Below are 23,443 nucleotides of genomic sequence, written 5' to 3' on the forward strand. Positions count from 1 at the left end.
AAACCAACTCCTCAATGCTGCTCCAATGGCTTCCTAAGAAGCTCCTCATTGCTGCTCCAATCCTTGCCCAAGACTTCTCACTGCTGCTCCAAAAACAAACTCCACAGCTCTTCACAAAATCCTCACAAATTCTCACACAAATGCAATGAGATAGCTGAGGAAATGAGAGGGGTTGGGTAGCTTTTATAGGGTTGGGAAAGGTAAATGGACATCAAAGTAACCCTAAGCCAAATTAGAATTGGCTGTGGGGTCCTTCTTTCCCCCAAAAAAAATCCACAGGCCACATTTTAGCCACGGTGACCGAGTTAGCTTGGGCTTGGCCGAGCCGTCTGGGTTGTTACTGAGCCGGTTGGGTTGTTACTGAGCCGACCGAGTCAGTCATCGGCTCGGTAACAATTCGGCCAGCCGAACTGTTTCGGCCACCGAGCTGACCTGGCCAGGCGCAGGCTCAGTCTAGCTCGGTCGTTTCTTAAAACAGTGATACAATTTGGTCACAAATATGTCTCTACAAGGAGAGCCATTTCTAGGTTGTGAATGGGAGGTTCCCAAAAGGAGTGATTAGTTTGGTAGGCTTGTGTGAAGCAAGAGGAGTGAAGATGCAAATCATTTGTTGAGTTTATGAACACAATGCATGAGCAGATACTACAACTACAACAAAGATGTGAAGTCTACAAGCAAAAGGTTGACATGAAAAGGCCAGTAGAGAAATTTGAAGAAGGGGATCTTGTGTTACCACATTGGTAGAAGAACAAATTGAAATTGAAAAAAATTGATTATAAGATCCTAAATGATCCTAGTGGATATTGGTGGCCACCGACCTCTTCCACTAACTCAATGATTCTCTATCTTTTGACAGTTTTTCTATGGTGTTTGGGTTCCAAACTTTTGGGGTTGTTTTTGAGGCCTTAGGCAATGTTTTTTGGCAATTTGAGGGGCCATAAATTGCCATGTCATTCCCTAGCCTTAGATGAAATTCATAATCCTTGGATGATTCTTTCCAATGAGCTATTCTGTGCAAAAGTTGCGCCCCCGGGAAGTTTATGTACCAACTAACCACCTTGGGGCCTGCAAACCTTTTGGCACTTCATTTTCTAGGGTAAGGGTTTTGAATCTATAGGGTTCTTTCTTTATGTTAAATGGCCATTCTTTTAGCCTCTTATGATAGCTTTTGCAAATGTGTGTAGCTGTTATCTCTCTCTCTCTTTAGAGACAACTACTACTAGCTAGTTTGTGTTCTAAAATATTATGCTATTTTATTTATTAATATTAGTGTGGTTGTCATTATATTATTGTTCTCTGTGTTGTATTTCTTTGTGTGTGTCTCATTTCCTTTCCTACCTTTCATTTCATTTCATGTACAAATTGGATTAGTAGTATCAAAGCAATCTACTCCTTGTTTCTCGGTGCATGTCCTTGACGAGGTTAGGGTACATAGAGTTGGGTCTCAAGCTAGTTTCGCTAGGGAATGATCATTCTCTCCAATCCAAGTTGCCTCCCATGAAAAAACAAAAGAGAGATGACACAACAAGAGATCCTACCAAGAGGTTGCTCAAGGAAGTACTTGCATGGCAAAGGAATGAGATGATGGACAATTTTGCTAAGATCTTTCGACTATTTTCAATAGTAACCTAGGCATGTTCAATGAACAACAATTTTGTAGGCGTGAGACCTTTCAAGGTGCAATTTAACTTTGATATCCCCTTATTGGAAGGCTAGATAGATGCAAATGCTTTTGGAGAAATAGTTAAATATGTTAGAGGGCTATTGCTATATCCATTTTTTTTTTTTACAATGAAAAGATCACATTTGCACTCTTAAATGCCCTTCCTCATGGAAAAGATTGGTGGGAAGGTTATTGGGAGAGATACAATGAAGATGAGTCTACGATATTCAAGGAAAGACCCACTTGGAAGCATTTGTTGATGCCCTTAAGGAGAAATTATACCTGTAGGGAGCTATAATGACCAGTACATGAGATGGACAACATTATGACGGGAGAGAGACAATACGATGCCAAAGTACACCAATATTTTCCATACCTTGTGCTCAAAGCTAGGTATCAATGACTTGGAGCAACACCTGGTTTTAAAGTACCGTAGTGGTCTACACAGGTACATCCATATGGAGATGGATTTCTTGGACATCTTGTCACTAGGAGCCACTTATCAATATGTTGTCAAAATTGAATAGAAATTGAAGCAGAAGAATAAGCAAGAGTTTGTGTTTGCGTTTGCAAATCCATTGCGACAAAAGCCTAGAAAAGGTGACCCAAACTTGCAGAACAAGGGATAGAGCAAGGAAAGCCAACGTCAAGACAACAAACCTAAGTCACAGTCAAAGAAGGGTAATGAGAAGGCGAAAAAGAACACTGAAAAGTGGTGTGAGTTCCACAAAAGCCCTTGGCACAAGAAGTTTGATGAATTTCGCTCGAAACAGTCATTATTGTTGTTTCTTAAAGAAAAAGAAATAGAGTTTGGATTTGATTCTGATTCAAACTAGGATAAATAAAAGTGGATCATTGATGTAGAACCTAGTGCTACCATCACAATCACAAAGATCCAACTAGAAGGGCCATAAGAGCCTAAAGAGGGGGAGTGCCTCTTCCATTCACAAATGTGGGTGAAGAAGACCCCATGACACTTCATCGTTGATAATGGGAACCAGAACCTAATATCAGCCATGGTCACACCCCCAACCATACACCATTAGTTGTTTGAGCCATGGATGAGACATTTGTGTCAACCAACAATACCAGTTGTCCTATGACATGAAGCCCTTCAAAGATGAAGCACTGTGTTATGTGTCCCCATCATGTTGTTTACGAGTCTTGTCCCCGTAGTATCATTGTTACTCTAGGAGGTCAACTTTACAGGGTACCAAAGGTAGTTCCCACTACTGCAATTTCATTGATCTCAGTAAAACAATGCTAAAAGGTAATCTCTCGGGCCGCAATTTTTTTTCTCTTCATGTTCCAGTCAGAAGGTGAAAGGAAGGTCACTATGACCACCACAGCCTCAACATGGGGCCTCTTTTCACAACAGAAGCAGGTGGGCAAGATTGTGGAGACTAACAAAGATATCTTTTCAACTAGATTTGTTGAATGAATTAAATGCCTTCAACAATAGGTTCGTGATATCATGTAGAAAGCCAATACCAAGTACAAGCAACGACATGACCAACACAGGGTTCCCCACAAGTTTCATGTTGGTGATAAGGTGTGGTTGCATTTAAAGAAAGATGCCTCATAGGCCCCCATAGGAAGCTTATCCCATTTTGATATGGACCTTACACAATCACAAAGGTTGTGGGTGAAAATAATTTTGATTTGATCATTCCCCTTTTCCTTGAATTACACCTAGTATTAATGTGGCATTGTTTTGACCATATTTTCCACCTCTTTTAGAAACCTTAGAGGTAGTTGAATAATTGGCCTAAAAAACTCAATCTTGGTTGCATTGAACATGCAACAATGGATTGGTTCATGATCACCAAGACAAAGAATACCCGCCAACATCACACACAACTCTATGGAGTTGTTAAATTAGGGCAACTTCTTCACCAAGGCAAGTGGCTCACAAGGAGTCAAATCCAACAAAAGTTTCCACATCTAATGAGGGAATTTTCCACATTGGTGGCCACCCACCTCTTCCATTGACTCAATGGCTCTTTATCTTCTTGGTAGTTTTTCCATGGTTTTTGGGTCCCAAACTTTAGGGGCTAGTTTGAGGCCCTAAATGACGTTTTTTGACAATTCGGGGATCCAAGGGTTGTCATGGCATGCCTTGGCCTTATTTAAAATTTGTAGTCCTCAGGTTGTTCTTTCCAATGAGTTATTGTGCACTCCAAATAGAGATTGTATGCAAAAGTTGCACCCATAGGAAGTTGATGTGCCGATGAACCACCTTGGGGCCCACAAAGCTTTTGGATCTTCATCTTATAGGGTTATTGTTTTGGATATCTAGGGTTTTTTCTTTATGTTAAAAGGCCACTCTTTTGACCCCTTGTGATAGCTTTTGCAAATGCATGTAGTCATCATTTCTCTCTCTTCGAAGATAGGTACCACCATTTTGGGCAACTTGTGGTCTACAATGTTTTGCTATTTTATTTATTAATAGAAGTTTGGTTATCACTATATCATCTCTATTATATTTCTTTGTGTGTTTTGTTTCCTTTTGTATCTTTCATTTCATTCCTTGTAAAACCCTAATCACTAATTTTTTTTTTTAAAGAATGTTTTTGTTTGATTTGCTTGAAGGTTTGGGCATCTTGCCAACCTTCAATGTGTCTAATTTGTATGAGTTCCAAAAGGCATTTCTAGTGAGGAAGGGTATGTTGTTGATTGCAAAGCATAGATCTCTAAATGTGAGGGATGAGATCGCATAGATCTTAAGAGGGTAGATTGGTGGAACACTGAGAAGATAAAGAACGAAGGGATACTTGGCTCATTGTAAGGCTAGGGCTTGGCATAAGCCACTTGGACTTTAGAAGCAGAGTTGCTTCATGTTCAAGGGTTAGGTTTTTGGATGTCCAAGGTTTTTTCTTTATGTTAAAAGGTCACTCTTTCAACCTTTTGTGATAGCTTTTGCAAATGCATGTAGCCACCATCTCTCTCTCTTTAGAGATGGCTACAACCATTCTAGCCAATTTTTGTTATGACGTTCTTTAAAGTAAATAAGGTTAATAAATATATAAGTCATATAAGTCCTATCATAAGTCATTATAAGTCATATCATTACATGCAACATTTACCACACTAAATTGGAGCCAAAATCCCACTTAGGCTATCTGTACCAAACAAATACAGAATCTCAATTCGTAGGTTACTTCACTGGTGTTTCCAATTAATGGTGAGAATAGTTTTGGCCAATGCAACGCTTTTTCCCCTGCATTTGGATACCCAGTCCTCTTCATCACTAGGACTGGAATTATATAGAGAGACATAAATGTGTTTGAGCTAACCTCAATCCAAAACACCACACATGCCATTTTCCCAAAGATCCTTTTTTGTAGTTGATATATTTTCTCAAGCAACATGAACTTACAACTGGCATCCCCTCAGGTTTGCATAGTTGATCAATGATCAATACTTCACTTTATTGGTTTCCTCCAACTCGTTAGTGCTGACAACAAGGGTTTTTGGGAATAATTATCTGTTACATCTACAGGAAGTCTACAACATGGGCTATATCTCGATTTGAAGGGGATGGTGCTTTTTGTCCTGCATCTCTTGCTGTAGCACCTGTATGCTTGTTCCAAACATACATTCTCATGATTGGACTTGTTCATATTAGATGTAGCTCCAAAATACTGATTTAACCAGTGTTCCACGGGGACGCATTCCCTAGGGTTGGGTGCACGCACCCCTTGCACCCCATGCACCTGGGACGGGGAGTCTACTGGGGGTGCGTTTCTCCATGCACCCTTTTTGGGGAGACGCAAGGGGGTACGTTTCCCCAGTGTGGGGGACGAGACTCCCCACAAGGGGTGCGTTTGGGCGTCCCCCCTCAAAACTTCAATATCTAGTATATAATGTATAATAATATACTAGTATGTTTTGCTTTCAATTTAGATTCTAGAATGATGAATGATGAATTTGATTTTTAAATCAATGTAGATTGTAGAATGATGAATGATATGGATCAATGTATTTGAATATTTCATTATTGAATTTTTTTTATTGAATCTCATGGTATGGATGAATAATGAGTATGTCATATGAATGATGTATGTATCAAAATGAATGATGAGGATGGATCAATGTATGTCATTATTTAATTCAATTATGAATTTAAATTTTATGTGTGGATCAAATTTCAATTTTCAATGTATTGGTATCCATATTACTATTAGTCTATTTAATATTTATGCTTTCATTATTGAACAATGAATATGAACTTGAATTATATATATATATATAATTAAAAATTATATACCCCGACATCCCCCCGCACCCTCAAAATTTCCCTAAAATTTGAGGGTACTCCCACATGTCCCCCTGTGCGTCTCCCCCCACCGGAGTTTTGGTGGAACATTGGATTTAACCTTTCGAGCCTCTACTGCTGGTACACTTGGCTACGAATGGGGAATTAGCAAAACTCATTTAGGATAAACTTCAAAGCTATTAGAACTCACCTGAATCTAAAGTTGGCTACTCTTTTGCGCTGAAGAATTTCCTGTGACCATCTAGATATTCAGTACCTGAGTTACTATAGCTTGATTGCTTATAGTTTATTTTTTTAATTAAATGATGCTTGGAGAGTATCTACAGAAATTTATTTTCAGTCTTCGGCTGCTAAATTTCCTTTCGGTTAGATGTACTTAGTTGTTGCAAGCTAGAAGCTGAATTGAACCAGTAAATGCGCATCAACAGATCCATGACTAAAGTTCAAACAAACTCTTGGTTGATTGTATGTGTTATGGATAAATACGTGTCATATGCCTACAGAGGTGATGCGGCATTCGCCATATGATCAATAAAAGGCTTAGAAGTGCATCTACCTAGAGGATAGTCATCCTTAGCTGTAATTTAATTTGAGTTTGGACTTCGATAGTCTTTAGCATGGACCTCACTCTTCTTCAATCATCTCAGATTATCATATGATTTTTTCTGTTTTTTTCCATCTTGTATTGTCATATTTTACTATGGTTCTATTGAATTGCTCATATAATCTATGCAGCATAGGTATATGCCACAATAAAGATAGTCAGCAATATCAAATAAAAATGAGGACAATAACCACAAGCCAAATACAGCAAAAATGCATGACACTGCAGGCGATGTTAGTGCCAAAGTGAGTGAGGGAGCTACCAGGGACTTGCATACCGAAAGTGCTTTATAAATCATCTGTCTTATATTTGTTATATGCGTGGGATTATTCCCAACAAATACTCAATGACAATGTTAATGCACATAATTGGGAAGAAGAAAACTTATATTTGTAATGATTTGGATTTTTCCAAACTTTTGGGATTTATTTGTATAATTCTATCTTATTTTGAAGATATTTCTTGAATTCTTATTTTATAGGTATTTTTTGACTGTTAGATGTAATCTGTTACTTGTACCAAAAATAAGAGGCAAAAACTATAGATTTGTTAAATAACATAGAATAGGGAAAAAGTAAAAGTCCACTATTACAACATTGCAACATTAGCAGATCTACATCTAGGATCAATCTTCAATAGAGATTGGGAAGTTCCACGTCAATATTTGAGTATATAACACAGCTTCATCGAAAAATGAGACTAATTTAAAGGGTATCCAAATACTAGGAATTTAGAAAATCTTGTTTCAAGCTCCGAAGTTTCAGACTGTGGCAAGTTCAACTTTGTGTCCATTAACTAACATCCTTAGGACTTACTGACAGATTTCAGGCATTTTTTGGAGTGATTGTAAAATAATATGAAAACGGTTTTGTTCGACAGAACATGACAGGTTAGTCATGTACACATTACTGAAAAGTTTTAGTGGGATTCTCTTGTTTTTCTACCTGTCCCATTAAGATCTTAATCCCCTTTGGTTATAACATTATTGTTGCATACTTTGTTTATTCTTTCGTCCATTCTATCAGGAACATAATTGTCTCACCAGCCAAAAACTTAAACATGGAAGACTCCGCAAAAAAATCATTCTAGATTCTGCAAGAAAACAAGCCTAAACCAAAAAATTGCCAAAAACTTGCTTTGACTCAGGTCAAACTTCAAATCCAAAAATTTGCATATTTAAAAAACCTCAGCAAAACCTGAGACGTTTTTTGGAAACTTAGCAGATTTCAGGAGTTTTCAAAATTTGGCCGCAAAAAGAAAATGTACCACAAAGATCAAAATTGACTCATTTTCATGTTTCCTTGTTTTCAGCTTTAAAACCTCCAAACATCTATGAAAACACTTCCAAGTGACTAATAAGCACTCCAATGTGCCATTTTCATGCCAAAATTGAGATCTAAAGTGAAAATTTCAAGCAAAAGTTGTGTTTGATATGGGAATCTCCTAGGCACCAAATTTCAGCCATTTTTTAGTGGAAATTTCAATTGGGAAGTAGTAGCTTGAGTTGATCCATGTTCCCAGAGGAATTTTGCAGCGTTGAGTTCCAATGGGGATCAAACCCAGTGATTTCATTCCTTTCCCCTTTCTCTGCAAAAAACATCAAGTTGTTTTTTATTGTTAAGCCACCCAACATGAATATAAAAAACTGAGAATGCCAAGGAAAATCATCTTATTTAGATACACTGTAAGGATATTGGCAGGGTGAACTCTCATAGAGTTTAAAGTTATGTACATAATTTCAATTTCTAACTTAAAATTTTGAGACTATCTGACAACATTTATCCATTATAGACTATGATGATTTAATAGCTGGTCAGTTATATGGTGTGATAAATCATGATGGCTGGATTTTTTTTTCTTTTTTCCCAAAAGTTGAATCTACTACATATTATCGGGTTTGAGTTTTTGACTGAGTTTTGTCCAGTGTACAATCGATGTTGACTGTGCTTCTTGCCAAGTTATTTCCGAGTCTGAGTCAAGCTACTAGGGCTATTGTGAAGGTAGCAATCAGAAGTATCATACAATTCTCAAAGAGTAGGGCAATGCACTCTAAGAATTTAGGTAGACTAACAAAGGCTACTTAGGTGCACAGTATGTCCAGGAATAGGTCATTTGACGAAGAACTGCACGAAATTTAACTTTTAGTAGATGCAATATGCTCAAGAGACAAATAGCCAATAGGTAAACTGCAAGCCGGGAACAAATTAGACAATTTAGTGAACATACCTTTGATGTGCCTAGAAAGAGAATGTTGACCAAGAAGAGTAAGTAATAATTAAGAATCTGAACAGGAGTTAATAAATCTAGGAACTAGAGAAGGAAGCCTCCAGGAATTTTAGGTTTTGGGAAGATAACAGATGAAAATGCACATTCGGGGCAACCTAAACGGGGTATAACATAGGGATGCCATGGATATGGATAAAATCACAAGAGAACTCGCCATGAACACTCATTGTTCTAGCTGGAAGTATTTTCTTTTAAATTCTGTGATAAATTAAGTCTCTTTACTAATTTGAAACATATTTACAAGCACAAAATACATAAGGTTCTATAGAGTCTTTTCCAGAGTCCATGGACCAGATAAATTTATAACTACTAACTCAAAAAAGGATATTTGGGCCTGTCATGGCCATTTGCGAACACCAACAAAGAGAGAATGGAATCTTTTGCTTTCTACTAAACGGAACTTTTTGCTTTCTATTAAAGACTTCTCTGCTGCTGTTTCAAAAAGCAATTGAACTTAGGGCATGAACATATCTATTCAATATCTGAAACTGTAAGCCATAAATTAAAACTTGTGATGCGTTTTCTTTCTTGGAATGGAATAACTTATATTTGAACTTTCTAGTCCAGTGAACTTTCATCAATCTAAAAAATTAGTCGTCTCTCTAGCATGAGATGAATTAACAAGTGGAGGTCTTTGGTAGGACAAACCAATCAGTGAACTGTCTGTCCAGATATATCACAATTACGAGAGAAATGCATTTCAAAGCGTTACCAACATCAAAAGATTGCCAATCCAAGCAATGGCTTTTGGATAAAAGTCCATGGGTTGATGTGATCCTTCCACATTGGGATCCTAACATTGTCAAGAGGTTTTTATGTCATACCTTCTGCAACATCTTTTATCTTATGGTTGTTATCTACATTATGAGAACAACATTAATCCTCATTCACATTAATCCTCTCTCTGTCATATCATTATGTTTTGATATCGTTCACATTAGTGCTCTCTGTCATACCATTATTTTCTGATATCATTCACATTAATGCTCCCTCTTCTTTTCCTTTCTTTTTACGGCAACTATCAACCAATGGAAGCAGGCATTTTCCACAAGATGACAATGAACTTCTAAGCATTTTCCACAAAAAAAAATCAGAATAAGATCAGAACAATTTTCGGGAAATATCGGGAGAAAAGAGCCCATAGGTAAATATTATATTTATTCTTAATAAGGTTCCAATAAAATTTTCATTATCTTTAATAATTTTTCCTCCTTTTTAATGTTTTTGAAAAATCTAATAAATCTTTTCCCCCTTCCTGAGTGCTTTATAAAATTCCAATAATTTTTGAAAGTTTCCTTGCCCCTACAACTTCGCTATCCTGATATCAACATCTTGTACACTTTTTCAAATTATTTTTAATCATGGAAAGTTCCGCAACTTCGCTAACATCATGTCAAAATTTGGAACACTTTTTCAAATTAATTTCAATCATGGAAATTATTTGCAAGGAAGGAACTATAACAAATATATGCAATGTCCATAAATGTCACATAGAATGCCTTCGCATCTTGTACTGTCTCTTCTTGCTCGTTGGCAATCAAGATTGTCTCAACCCTTAACCCTTGTCAAGGTCCTTGTTTCCAACACCAGTGAAGGTGGATAGCTTTTTCCCCAAAAATTGCCATGTTGCATACCCTTTGGAAGTGCCTTTGTGCTTTAATCTCCTGACTCTCTCATCCCCAAGGAGTGCAATTTTACTTCCTCTCCTTGGCTCTCTCTTGTATTCAGTTAAATGTGCCCCCATTGATCACCCATCCAGAGGACGCTAAGTGAACAAATGAGGGAGTAGATTAATAGAAGTACAAAGGCAATCTAATTGGAATTGTTACTGAATAATGACATTAAAAACATTCTTTAAATGAGCGTATTTTAACAAACATATCATAACCTGTAAAGTAACCTCATCATTTAATCTTTCCACTTACATTCTAAGTCTTGACATGCTCTTACAAACTAAAACCATCCTGGCGTATGGTACCCCTTGCTATCTTCTGGGAAATATGGAACAGACGTAATACAATTATATTTGAAGATGTCCTGGGAAATGGAGAATTGATGCTGGACAGAATTAAGAGGTGGTATATGGTTGGTAGTATTCAGAACAGCGGCTCTAAAAAAATTGTAGATAAGGGGTCTGGACCAGAGATTACATACCCGGCTGGTTTTTTTGACGGTGCGGAGCAACAGGGTATATGCGGATGTGGATTTTGGATCAAATTTTCAGAGGAACAAGAATACTGGGTACACTGGGGGGCAGGTAGAGGAACGAATATGAAGGCAGAAGTGATGGCCTTATGGGGGTTATTATGGTTCATTACATTTCTAAATATTCCCAGTATTCATATATATGGAGACTCTAGGATCACCATTGAGCACATTCGGGGCAATATCAAAATTAAACAACCTATGCTACATGGATGGCTCTGCCAGATTGAGCTCCTATGAAACACTTTAAGGGATTCATCACTGCCAGATTGAGCTCCTATGGAACACTTTAAGGGACTCATCACTACAACACATTGGATGGGAATATAATCAAAATGCAGATCTCATGTCCAAGAGGGGTTTACAGGATGAGCTGGATGGCATGCATATTGAAATAGTGAGGGGTGCGCACAAAGTGGATGCTGGAATTCTTCCTTTGCCTGGATAAATGACAACTACAGCAAGGGATTCACACATCAATACCTGTTGTTTTGTTTGTTTTTGTTTTTCTGTGAGATCTAAAATGATGATATGCTGCAAGTTTCATGATATTGCAGGCTATGTTTTTTGGCACTTAGTATTTTGTTTATATTCTGTTGATATGGAATGAAAGACTTGTTTAATGCTGATCTATGGTTGGTAACTGTTTAGATGTTCCACATCTAGTGCCGGGTATTTTGGCTTTACATATCCGAATGTACAATGTAGAAGACTTGCATATGGACTGGTTATGAATCATTATATAAACAGTTTGATCCAACATGGGATTGGCTTTACATATCCGAATGTACAATGTAGAAGACTTGCATATGGACTGGTTATGAATCATTATATAAACAGTTTGATCCAAGATGGGATACATCAGATTGAGTATATGTACTGTACTTTTCTATATATAATACAGATGTTTTTTTTCTTACTGACAAAAAGGTGTAATGTCATCTCGGCAAACAACCATTCACAGAGAAATCCTCCATCAAACATTCTTAAAGTTTCATGCCATCCCCGATGCCAACGAGCTTATTTCTTAGCGTAGGTTTTTAATAGAAGAACTAAAACTTTTCCAAATAAATCTTGAAGTTTCATGCCATCCTTGATGCCAACTAGCTTATTTCTTAACATAGGTTTTTAATAGAAGAACTAATCATTTAACTTTTCCAGATAAATTTTAGGCCTTATTGTGTTCTTACAAACCATCAGAACACCATATATATAGTCGTCTCACTAAACAATCGTTCACAGAGAAATCCTCCATCAAAGTTTGTTATGTCTAAAATTTCATGCCACCCCTGACGCCAACTAACTTATTTCTTAATATAGGTTTCGGATAGAAGAATTTAATCCCAATAGGTTAAACTACTTAAACACCTCACATCCTTGAGTCAAACTAACTACGAGATTTAAATAAGTGAACCTTTACTATGAGATTGGTAGTTCCATGCATAAATTCACAGGCTTATACCTGCCAAAACATATGGCATCCATTATTGAAAACCACAACTATAGAGCATTTCGTCAATTATTTAATTATCTAGTACTACATTATAATACCAAACTCACATCAGTCTCTGACAAATAATTGCCACAATTATTTATGTTGTCTTTTCAAACATATCATCTCAACGTCCACTCACATCACTGTCGCCAATAATTGTGCCAAATTAGAATATTTATTGTCTTTTCAATCATCTAAATCCAAGTGTCCATTTTCTCGATTTCAATCATCTAAACCCAATGTCCATTTTCTCGATAAATCAGTGCATTTACCTTTTGAACATTTGTAAAGCAAAAATATTAACAAGTTCTTGAGTTTGGCATCGACGTACATACCTATGGTTTTGGTGTACTTCGTACCATTATTAGATATGAACTGATCTGGACCTACTTTGAACTCTAATTTTAAAGCCGTGTAAGAAGATTATTGAAAGGGCAAATAAATTAGCATCAGGAATGTATGAACTGCTCTGGACCTACTTTGAACTCTAATTTTAAATCCGTGTGAGATTATTGAAAGGGCAGATAAATTAGGATCAGGAATGTATCATTATGGACTGGATCTTAGAATGGAATTCTTAAAATTACATGCCTTTAGTCAATATGTTGAAAAACAGAAGGTGAAATTGAACTGAATTTCAGAAAAGAACTCTTAAAGCGGCATCTCCTTACTCGAATTGTTGAAAAAATAAAGTGATAATTTCAAATAAATCTAATTACAAAGTTTTTAGAGAGTTTTTGTTAAAACCCTAATCCTCATTCATATGACTATATTATTGATACTTAATTACATTTAAGTGACCTTATGTTTTAATTATCTTTTTTGTAATATCGGAATTTCCACCTAAACTCGAGGAATTTCCATGTAAACTAGACCTAGATAATCATACAAATAATTGTGACTATCTTGGCCATGTGCAAACACCACGGAGGGAGAATATGGGAAATTTTGCTTTCTATTAAAGATCTGTCCTCTGCTACTTAAAAAATTATTCAACTTATAAATGAAGTATTTGTTCTGTCCTCTGCTACTTAAAAATTCATTCAACTTATAAATGAAGTATTTGTTCGACTACTAGATGATCATGTTCAACTTATAAGTGAAGTATTTGTTGGGCTACTAGATGATCAAAGCAGAATATTAAAGGGCATTATCATATCTTTATTTATTTCAGACTTATTCGACTACGAGATGATCAGAGCAGAACATGAAAGGTCATTAGCATATCTATTTCAAAATCTAAAACTGTAAATTGTAAGTCTTTCCACCTTGGTTGGAATGGAATAACTTACAGTTGAACTCTCTAGTCTCGTGAATTTGCACCAATCTAAAAAATAGTGGACTCTCTAGCATGAGATGAGTTAACCACTTGAAGACTTGGTTGGTTTGGCAAAAAAAATAGTGAATTGTCTAAATGTTTCTTGAGATAGATAATTTACACCGTGTGCTTAGTCCAGAAGATGAAGCTCGCACCAATTAAATTAAATACCGGTTGAAGAATTGGGTTTAAGGCTTGGTTGATTGGGCAAAACAATTAGTGAATTGTTTAGATGTTTTGTGAGATAGATGATTTACGCTGTGTGCTTGGTCCAGAAGATGAAGCCCGCACGAATTAAATTAAATACATAAACTTAGAAGTAGTTGGCTTATAAAAAAAGTCAGCCAAAACCGGTAATCCAATAACACAAAAGAGACATCAAAACCGGTAATCCAATAACACAAAAGAGACATCAAGTTGAAAAAGTTGTATTTTATTAACAATCACCAAAATGAACATATACGCTTCTTCTTGGTTCGAAAACTTCTAAACAAGTCACACTTCTACAATCGCTTATTATTAATCACAAACGAAACCGGTAATCCAATAACACAAAAGAGACATCAAAACCGGTAATCCAATAACACAAAAGAGACATCAAGTTGAAAAAGTTGTCTTTTATTAACAATCACCAAAATGAACATATACGCTTCATCTTGGTTCGAAAACTTCTAAACAAGTCACACTTCTACAATCGCTTATTATTAATCACAAACGACTTGGGACCGTAAAATTATATGGCATAATAAGACGACATCAGGTAGATTTTATTACAAAAGGGTACCAGAAACACTGTAGATGCTCATTCGAGTGGACCACCCTGTTTTTCTTCTTCATCAGTACGATGAATAAACCCATGCCACTTAGGATGTCGACCTGACCCCAGCAATTCACTTGTATTCGAGGGTCATGTTGTTTTCGGGAGCGAGGCCGACGCAGGCCCTCATGATGTTCTCCAGCATCGCCCTCTGCTTCGCCAGGGCGTTAACGACAGGCGTGCCTGGTGGTACCTGTATGTATACAGGGCAGGAGTTCGAATCTAATTAGCACGACATTTTATAAATGTCCATGCCCGAAAAGTTTACTTGAACATAAATGCCAGAACTTACCAGTGGCGCTTTGGTGAGGTAGCTTAAAATGCTTGCTACCGGGTGGAAAGAATGGAATTTCCCCTGGAAATAATTGCTCCATTGTTAATCCATTCATGGCAAAAATCTAGTTCGCAAGCAGTATTTGCAGAAATTGAAATTTGCATGACATGGAAATGGGGTTTTACTCTTACCTCGCCTTCCTTTTTAAGTTGAATCCTGGTACAGAGTTCGGCGAGCAACACCAAGTCTAAGATCAGAGGAGCTGCAAGAAGCGAATCTTCACATGTATTGTGGATTACGAGGGTGTTTTTTCCTCCCATGAATATCTCGGACGTGTACTCGTCCATGGCTCTCTTGCTGTCTCCAACGTAAGGTACATACTGCCGGCAGAACACAAGGATATAAGGGTTTGAAGGTTTGTTAAAAACATATTCCAGGGATTTAACAGTATCAGAAAGATGCAAAAGAAGAAAGCACGAACGCTTACCTTGATGACGACGACATGGTCTGGGTGTTCCCCTGGTTCGTAAAGAATGGCGTTGCTGGCAACCATGTCGTCAACGACATTGCTCTTTGAAATTTCCTTTGACCGGAAAGTCTGGGGAGCTGACAGATTCATCCCGTCGTTGTTACCGAGGTGATTGTAGCTCACGATCGAAGTTGGCTGCAATGGGAATAGGAATCAGAGGAGAATATTTCAGTTCAGTCGGTGTCACCATAAATAGGATGGCTAAAGAAATTGAACTTTTATGAGCTTTAAATGTTTAAATCATATACCTTAAGACCGGCACCGACTAGGAAATCCACGAGTACCGACTTCATCTTTGTCTGCCCGCTCTTGAAGTCATCTCCTGCGATGATACTGTTCTTTGTAATTGCTAAATCGATTAATCCTGTTGAATATTCAGAAATTTGAAACATAGTTAGAACAAATCCAGATTTCTGTTCCATTCTGAAACAAGCACCGCATTCCGAGGCCAAAACCTGGGAAGCCGAGAGGCTCTGTGAATGCATGCATTTGCACGGTTGTAAAAATTGAGCGCCTCGAAATCTTTTGCCTAGAAAATGTCTAAAACAGAAAAACTGAAAAACTGAAAAACAGCACAACGCACTTCAAATAGCATTTGATCTGCTGACCTGGAACGAAGGTGTTTTGAGGACTGCCGTTTATGAAGGGAACGTTCTCCTGAACGCATGCCAAGCCGTACAGAGTCGATGGCGAGATTTCGGACTCATTTCTTTCCAGAGAAGCAAGCAGGGTTTCCTTTGTGTCATTTAAACCCACGATAACATCGCTGTATCGTTCGGTATTAGCAGTCCACAGTACGACTACCTTGTCCACCTTTGTTTTCGATTTAAAATCTCTGCAACGGCCCCAGAATATAAGATATATGAACTCATCAGCACCACAAGTAGAAGATAAGATAAGATAAGATTCGTCAAACCTGTGTTACAAAGCGCCGTTACCTGATATCTTGGATAATCTTTTGCAGTTGCTCTTTCTTGGAGCCTTTGATGACATTATTTGCCCTCTCACCCTGGTTTGCCGCTATGAAATCCGGGTCATATATACCAGGAAGAGGATTCATGCCTTGCATGTAGGGCCGCAGCTGCTTCTGTAGGTCAATGTCAAGAACCTTGGCTCGGGCCATGGCATCCGCCAGATTCATGTTGTTTATGTCCCATCCACCAAAGACGATTGCATTAGGATCCACCTGCATAAGCAAACGCCAGCGATAATTTAGAAAAAGAATCATTAAAGGATCCCGACGCTTTTGAGCGGGGTATCATAAAAAGCATCTGAAACAATTCACAAAATAGGGGCTTCATAAAGGAGAGTCAAGATAAAAAGCTATTCAGCACTGTAGCTCACCATTGGGAGAAGGCTCTTGAAAGGAGCATGAATCTCTTCGCCGTTAAAGGATCCGACTCTGCAGGTCGAAGCTTGCGTGAGGGAACCGAAATAATTTGCCTGCTGTACTTTTTCCTTCGTCACCCACGAGATTCCTCTAAAACCGACCAGGAAAAAACGACAAATCGTCGTACGACAACGTAAGTGAGTTGAAGCTGTAACAGAAAACCGAAAACTGAAATTTGAATAGAAATTTAAAAAAGAGAACCTACTCTCTGTTCGCAATCACACCCGCTGTGAGCGTGGAACCATTGTTTCCTCCCCATCCGACGAGCATGACCCTAAAAACAAAAACCCAAACCAGAAGTTCATATCCGGACTGGAAAAAGCCTCAAATTATTTTAATAATTTAAAATACGTTAGGGCATTAAGAAAACAGTTTCTCACCCGAGCTTGGGGACCCGTCTCTCCGTTTTGAACTCGTATCGCACGGTCTTGGGCTTGACCACCCACTCATACTTGCCATTGGCATTCTCGTGCACGAGCTCGGTCGTCTGGTAGTCATAGATCGAGTCGATGCTTTCCTCAGAGTACTTAACGTTGGGGCTCTCAACGCGGAAGCTCTGGATAAACATCTTTACCAGACAGCACAGAGGAGACGAGATCAGCGAAAGTAGAAAAGGGGAAAGGTAATAACAGGCGATGGAGAGACTCGATAATAGCTTTGATTACGCCCAAGAATCGTGCGCGGAACAAGGAAAGAATATGGAAAGCCCTGTGCCTAAATTAGAAATTGCACAGGTCGGCCAGAAGTAGCGAAGCGAATATAAACGCAGAAATCAATCACAGGCAAACGGATAGGGTCAAAGCAAGCACGGGTGAACGAGAAGAGTTGCACGGGTGAACGAGAAGAGTTGCACGGGCGAACAAATAATAGCTTCGTTGGGGTCGCGCTTGAATTTCTCGAAAGAAATGCTCGCACTGAACGGGAGGCAAAGCCAAATTCAGTCCACAAATCGGAACGACAGTCTTTGATCAGAAAATTGGCAGACCACAGAAACTCTGCTTCACTCTCCTCCTCACACTAACTCTGCTTAACTCTCCTCCTCACACTGCTGGAGTTGGTAGTGTGCCAAAGGTCGAGCCCGCTCTTCTGCTTTATAGCTCAGCTCTAAACTGTCTCCCTTCTTTCGTTCCCCAGTTGCCGGGCCCAAGACGCACGAATAATAGACCCCCCCCTAGTCGTACTACACGTTCTCGCAGACCCGGCACTCGAGCAATAACTCAGTCCACTGCGGTTCAAAGATTCGGCAAGGGCAGTCCTGGGGCACGCACCTCTAACTCCTGGTTCGGACCCCGAGTCAAGTCCACTGGACCCATCGTCCTCGTAGTGACACACGGCAAAACTCATACCAGTCGCTGCGCTTCCCGTGTCTTTTTGCCACAGACGCAGGCCGTGCCACAGACGCGTCATTTGATTCAGGACTCTTCTGGACTCGCTTTTTCGCAATGCGGGCCCTGAAATCACATCTGGTGTCGACACGTGTTGGATATTTATAGACATTTCAGCTCTGCAGTGGAATCTAGACGGTCTCCTGCCCTAATTCTAAATTATTATTAAATAATTCTTCCAGGGACTCAAAGAATACTCTCTTAAATAAAAATGGGTAATCTATAATAAAAGTTCAAAAAACTGGAGTATAGCTTATAATCTATAATAAAAGTTCAAAAAACTGGAGTATAGCTTACTCCAATGAAAAAAATTATAAAATATTCATAAAATCATTCTTTTCCGAAGTAAAATTATTAAATAAATATTCATAAAACCAATCCAAAATGCACTTTACAGTGATACCTAACCAGATACATCTAGTTTTCCCAGGGCCAAAACATTCATGTGAAACATTAGTGATATTTTTTGCTTTTTCTGACTTGTGTATCCCCATGGGACCATGGATATCATTCACTGTCACCATCAACTCGAACATTCATAACATCGTCATGTGACTCTTATTTTACCTTTATCGAAAAAGTATAAACTTCATTCATGAAAATAAAATCACTTTCTATACCTATTATTGCTGGGATCTTTTACAAGGAATCTTATAATTATATCAAAATGAATATAAATTTAGCTAACGTCATCATGTGACATATTAAAAAAGTGAATTAATCATACGAGATACGAAATAAAGTGAATTAATCATATGACATATTAAATAAATTGACAGATTTAATTTTTTAATAGACTTACTAAAAACATAGCAGTTGTTTATAATGTGATTTTTTGAAGTTTTTCTGGTGGGTTTTTTATCAAAATCTGGCAGCAATTTATTGGAATCGCAAGTTTGATAGCTAGTTTCTGCACAATTAAAGCGTCCCAGAGGTTTTTCAGGGTGCTGAATCCAAATATGCAGTTAAAAAACCATTTTAACTGCAACAAATCAAGATTTAACCTCAATTTCTTCCGCCAGATTCCGTCACCGTAATCGTCGCATTATAGACAACTCCAAAAACATATCTGTAAATTATAATTTTAAACAAAATTAATATAATATTATTAAATTAGTATCTAACGTCATCATGTGACATATTAAGAGAACAATTTAGTAATATTTTTGACTAATTTTTTTAGTATTAAAGATTCTTTAATAAAACAGTTATATGTGAAATTATAATTGAAACGATTTTCATATTAAATTATAAAGAAAATAACAAATAATTAACATCGTTATCATTTGTGACATTAATACACATGAATTAGTCATGACCTATTAAATAATTTTAAATTTTTATTTATTTTTAAATATTTTATTTTATTTTTTAATTGGAGAATATTAATTGTCATGACCTATTAAATAATTTTAGAATTTTTATTTTTTATTTATTTTTAAATATTTTATTTTATTTTTTAATTGGAGAATATTTATTGTTATTATTACATTAGGTTAAATTATTTCATAAATGAGCTAGTTACAATATGTTTTATTAAGATTTTTTTGACTTTAATGAAAGGAGAATATGGGAGAGCTTTTTTTTCTTTTTCTTTTTTGAAAAAACAATAACAACAATTTTTTATTAAATAAAGAGATGTTTATAGATAACATGTATATGTTGAAAATGTAACAAGAAAAAGCTTGATTTAAACTTAGTTGGCTCACTTAATTCGAGTTGAGGGTCTAACTTGAGTCAAACAAGTCATCATGCCTAGCTTGCGTGATAAATATATCATTCTAAGCATGAAGCATCTCTTGAGGGGTTCTCGCTTTTTCCTAGAAGAAGATCTAACTGTAAAACAATAGGAGGAAAGGAGGGAGGAAATGTTAAAGGTTAGGGCAGTGAGAGATGAAAGCAAGAGAGCATGGATTTATAAAGGCAAAGCTGTGATAGTGCGATTTGGACCTCCTTCCAAAATAGAGCAGCAAGATGGTAATAAAGAAGAGGCAACAAACTCTTCAACAGGAAATCAGTTAGCAAGGTCAGTATGGGAAAGCGGGGACAAAGACTCAAATGTGAGTCTTGCATGTCAAAATAAATAGCAATCAAGTCATACCTAGGTTTCCTTAAGAATAGTTTGTTGGAACTATAGAAGCTACCCATGGAGACGAGGACCTGGGTTAGGGCCAATTGCAGAGGATATAGACATAATTTGCCTCATAGAAACACATGAGCATGAAGGGTGCAAGACACCTATGTTTGAAGGATATTAGAAGATGGCATTGTGGAACAAGGCAACAGGGAATGGCAAAGGGCACGGGGGTATCATGGTTTTAGTAAGGAAGAAATGAGGTCGTCTCATTCAGTTAGAAAAAAAGACTCAAATAAGCAATTCATTTGCTTTAAAATATCAAAAAATGGAAACCACATCAGAATTACAACATGTTATTTTGCGCTGCAAGTTTCAAAATATACAAAGGTAGAGGGCTTGACCACAAAGATCCATTTGCAACCTTAAAAGCAGATATTGCAACATAATCGCAGTTAGGTGAAGTCCTTATAGTGGGTGATTTCAATGTTAGTACTACAAGTGAGCAAGCTAGCATTATTTGCTATAAAGATGATTGCGACCCTATTTGGCTTACAGAAGAGAGTAATCATTAGTGGGAAAGAATTTCAGAGGAAAAGGGCTACAATCTCTTTGGTGAACAATTGCTTACTCTATGTGGGGCCTTTGATATAGTCATTTGTAATGGCTTGACTTGATGGGCAAAGTCCGGTAATTTCACTTGCAATACTTACAATGGAGCAAGCGTAGTAGATTATGTAATTTGCTCGCATGGTTTGTGTGAGAAAATGGAGGAAGTTTTGATTGGAGATCAGTTGGGGGACTTAAAATCGGATCACGAGCCAATTTATTTATGTTTCTTTTGGACTAGAAATAAACAATTAGAGTCAAAAATTCAGCATGTCCAACAAAATCTCTCACAGGGCAAAATTCTTTTGGCTCCAGAAAATTGTAATACCTTCAAAATGTCGCTAGAGAGGCTCTTCGAGAAGGAGAAAATCACAATTCACGGCCTTCATAGTCATGAATTAACACATTTAATTCAATGCGCACTTGCAAAGTGCAAAGGAGCAAAAATTAAGAAGTCTGAAACAAATTGCTTTCTGGTCAATGCTTGGTTTGACGACGAATGCAAAAAGGCAAGGAGAATGTGGAAAGAGTCAAACAAGGATAACATAAAGCTCAAAGCTTACAAGCAGTTATTAAGCAATAAAAAGTCTCATTTCATAATTTCAAGGAGGGAAGAACTAATCTTCCTTGGGATAAATAATCCCAAATTATTTTGGAAGGAGCTCCAACCGAAAAATATACAAATTGGAAATAGTATTACAGTTTCTAAATGGTTTGACTATGCAAGACAACTCTATGAGCATGATACTAAGGTTCACCCTCCCCCCTTGGTCAACACTGATACCGAACTCTTCACGGTGCAAGAGGTAGAGATGGGTATCAAGAAGTTGGGTATTGGAAAAGCAAAAGATTTAGCTGAACTCCAAGCAGAATATCTAAAGTGGGGCTCAAAGATCCTTGCACCTCACATTACAAAAATTTTCAACAACATCATACAACATGGCTCCCCACAAATTGGACAACTAGTCTGGTAATACCTCTTTTCAAGAGTAGTGACGTCAATAATCCCTCCAATTATAGGACCATCATGATAAACCCTTTGTTTGTATGCTAGAAAATAAAATTAGCAAGTGGGCAGAAGAAAGAGATAAGCGTGCTAAAGGGCAAGCAGGTTTTAGACCTAAACATTCCACAGTTGATCATTGTATAACTTTAAGGCACATCATTGAAAAAGTTTGGGAGAAAAAAGAAGACGTCTTTTGTTGCTTTGTTGATTTCAGAAAAGTGTTTGACTCGGTTCTTAGGGTTAAGCTTTGGCACATAATGGAGGAACTTGGGGTTCCCATACATTTGAGAGCAGCTGTGCATAGGCTGTATGAAGAGGTGAAAGTCAAAATTGGAACTTCAACGGGCATTTCTAAAAGTTTTAGAAGCAATATCGGGGTCAAGCAAGGTTGCCCACTGTCTCCTACCCTTTTTGGTTTATATATCGACAAGCTTGAGGAGTGGTTAAATTCGCAAGGGGGTGATGGTATCTATTTGGGAAAGTTTGTTATAAGGCTTCTTTTATATGCAAATGACCTTATTCTGATTGCTAAATCGACTCTTGGTTTGCAAGAGCACTTACTATCCCTTGAGCATTTTTGTAGAAGTGTGGGGATGCAAGTCAATATCAGCAAAATGAAAGTAGTGGTTTTCTCTAAGAAAAGAAAACATAACCAACATAAGTTCTACTTCGAAGGAAACATTCTAGAAGAAGTTGCGGATTACAAATACCTCAGAATTGAGTTCAACAAAAATCTAAGCTGGGGTGGTTGTAGAAAGAAAAGAACTTTGGGGGGTTGGAAAGCATTTTATGCTTTTCAAAATAGGTGTAGAGAGGCAGAGTTATGAGATTGGAAAACTACTCAAACTCTTTTTGGGCTTCTAGTGATTCCAGTGATTCTCTATGGTTGTGAACTATGGGCCAGCAGTACATCCAACATGCAGTGGAGACAAATTGAGAAAATTCAGAAGCGTTTGATTACAAACAAATTCAAGATTAAAAGTGCAGCTCCTTATGCTATCTTGTTAAGTGAAACATGGGTTGCTCCTATTGAAGAAATTGCTATGGTGCGAGTCATAAGTTATTTAAAAAAATTTGAGCAAATGGAAGAGGGTAGATGGCCTAAGGTTGTCTTTAATGACAGATTGTGCAACAGAAAAAAACTTGGATGCAACAAAATAACAAATGGTTTAGTAGATGGGGTATTTGCTTGAACGTGTGTCCCATAAACAACAAAGAGATAAAACCTTTTGTTATGGATAAGTTCCACAAGCCTTCTTGGGATAAGGAGCTAAGAAGAAAGAAAAAATACTATATTGAAGTGTTTAATCCCACTCATAGTCATCAACCAAAAGCATACATAGAGGCCAATATCCCTTGGAGAGACAAAATTCTTATTACTCAGTTAAGGACTAATTCTCATCAATTCCATTATGAAATAGGGCGCTGGAAAAGGCCAAAAGAAGTGTGGGAGGAAAGAGTATGCATTTTTTGTTCTTCCGGAAAAGTGGAAACAGAAAAACATTTCAT

General features: G+C 37.4%; 1 protein-coding gene across 1 annotated transcript; it reads right to left on the reverse strand.

The window, feature by feature from the left end:
• Nucleotides 1-14,452: 14,452 nt before the first annotated feature.
• On the reverse strand, nt 14,453-17,992 carry LOC149166482 (inositol-3-phosphate synthase). Its single transcript, XM_089432631.1, has 10 exons — nt 17,241-17,992; nt 17,066-17,134; nt 16,815-16,950; nt 16,409-16,656; nt 16,079-16,305; nt 15,719-15,834; nt 15,429-15,605; nt 15,133-15,321; nt 14,960-15,022; nt 14,453-14,860 (listed from the first exon to the last, which is right to left on the reverse strand). Exons 1-10 carry the CDS (start codon nt 17,426-17,428, stop codon nt 14,741-14,743), a joined length of 1,533 nt encoding a protein of 510 aa, XP_089288757.1. The 5' UTR covers nt 17,429-17,992; the 3' UTR covers nt 14,453-14,740.
• Between the last annotated feature and the right edge of the window lie 5,451 nt (nt 17,993-23,443).

The sequence above is a fragment of the Pinus tabuliformis genome, chromosome 5_1 (genome assembly GCF_031772625.1).
Source record: "Pinus tabuliformis cultivar Carrire ecotype Pingquan chromosome 5_1, CPIR1, whole genome shotgun sequence".
NCBI lineage: Eukaryota > Viridiplantae > Streptophyta > Pinopsida > Pinales > Pinaceae > Pinus > Pinus tabuliformis.

What these genes read in the sequence shown, in the direction of transcription:
- LOC149166482 (XM_089432631.1), bottom strand. Translation starts at nt 17,428, where the DNA reads ATGTTTATCCAGAGCTTCCGCGTTGAGAGCCCCAACGTTAAGTACTCT. An exon ending in GGTGTGATTGCGAACAGAGA is followed by an intron (nt 16,951 to 17,065) that starts GTAGGTTCTCTT and finishes GGTCGGTTTTAG; the next exon opens with AGGAATCTCGTGGGTGACGA. An exon ending in TCAAGAGCCTTCTCCCAATG is followed by an intron (nt 16,657 to 16,814) that starts GTGAGCTACAGT and finishes TTGCTTATGCAG; the next exon opens with GTGGATCCTAATGCAATCGT.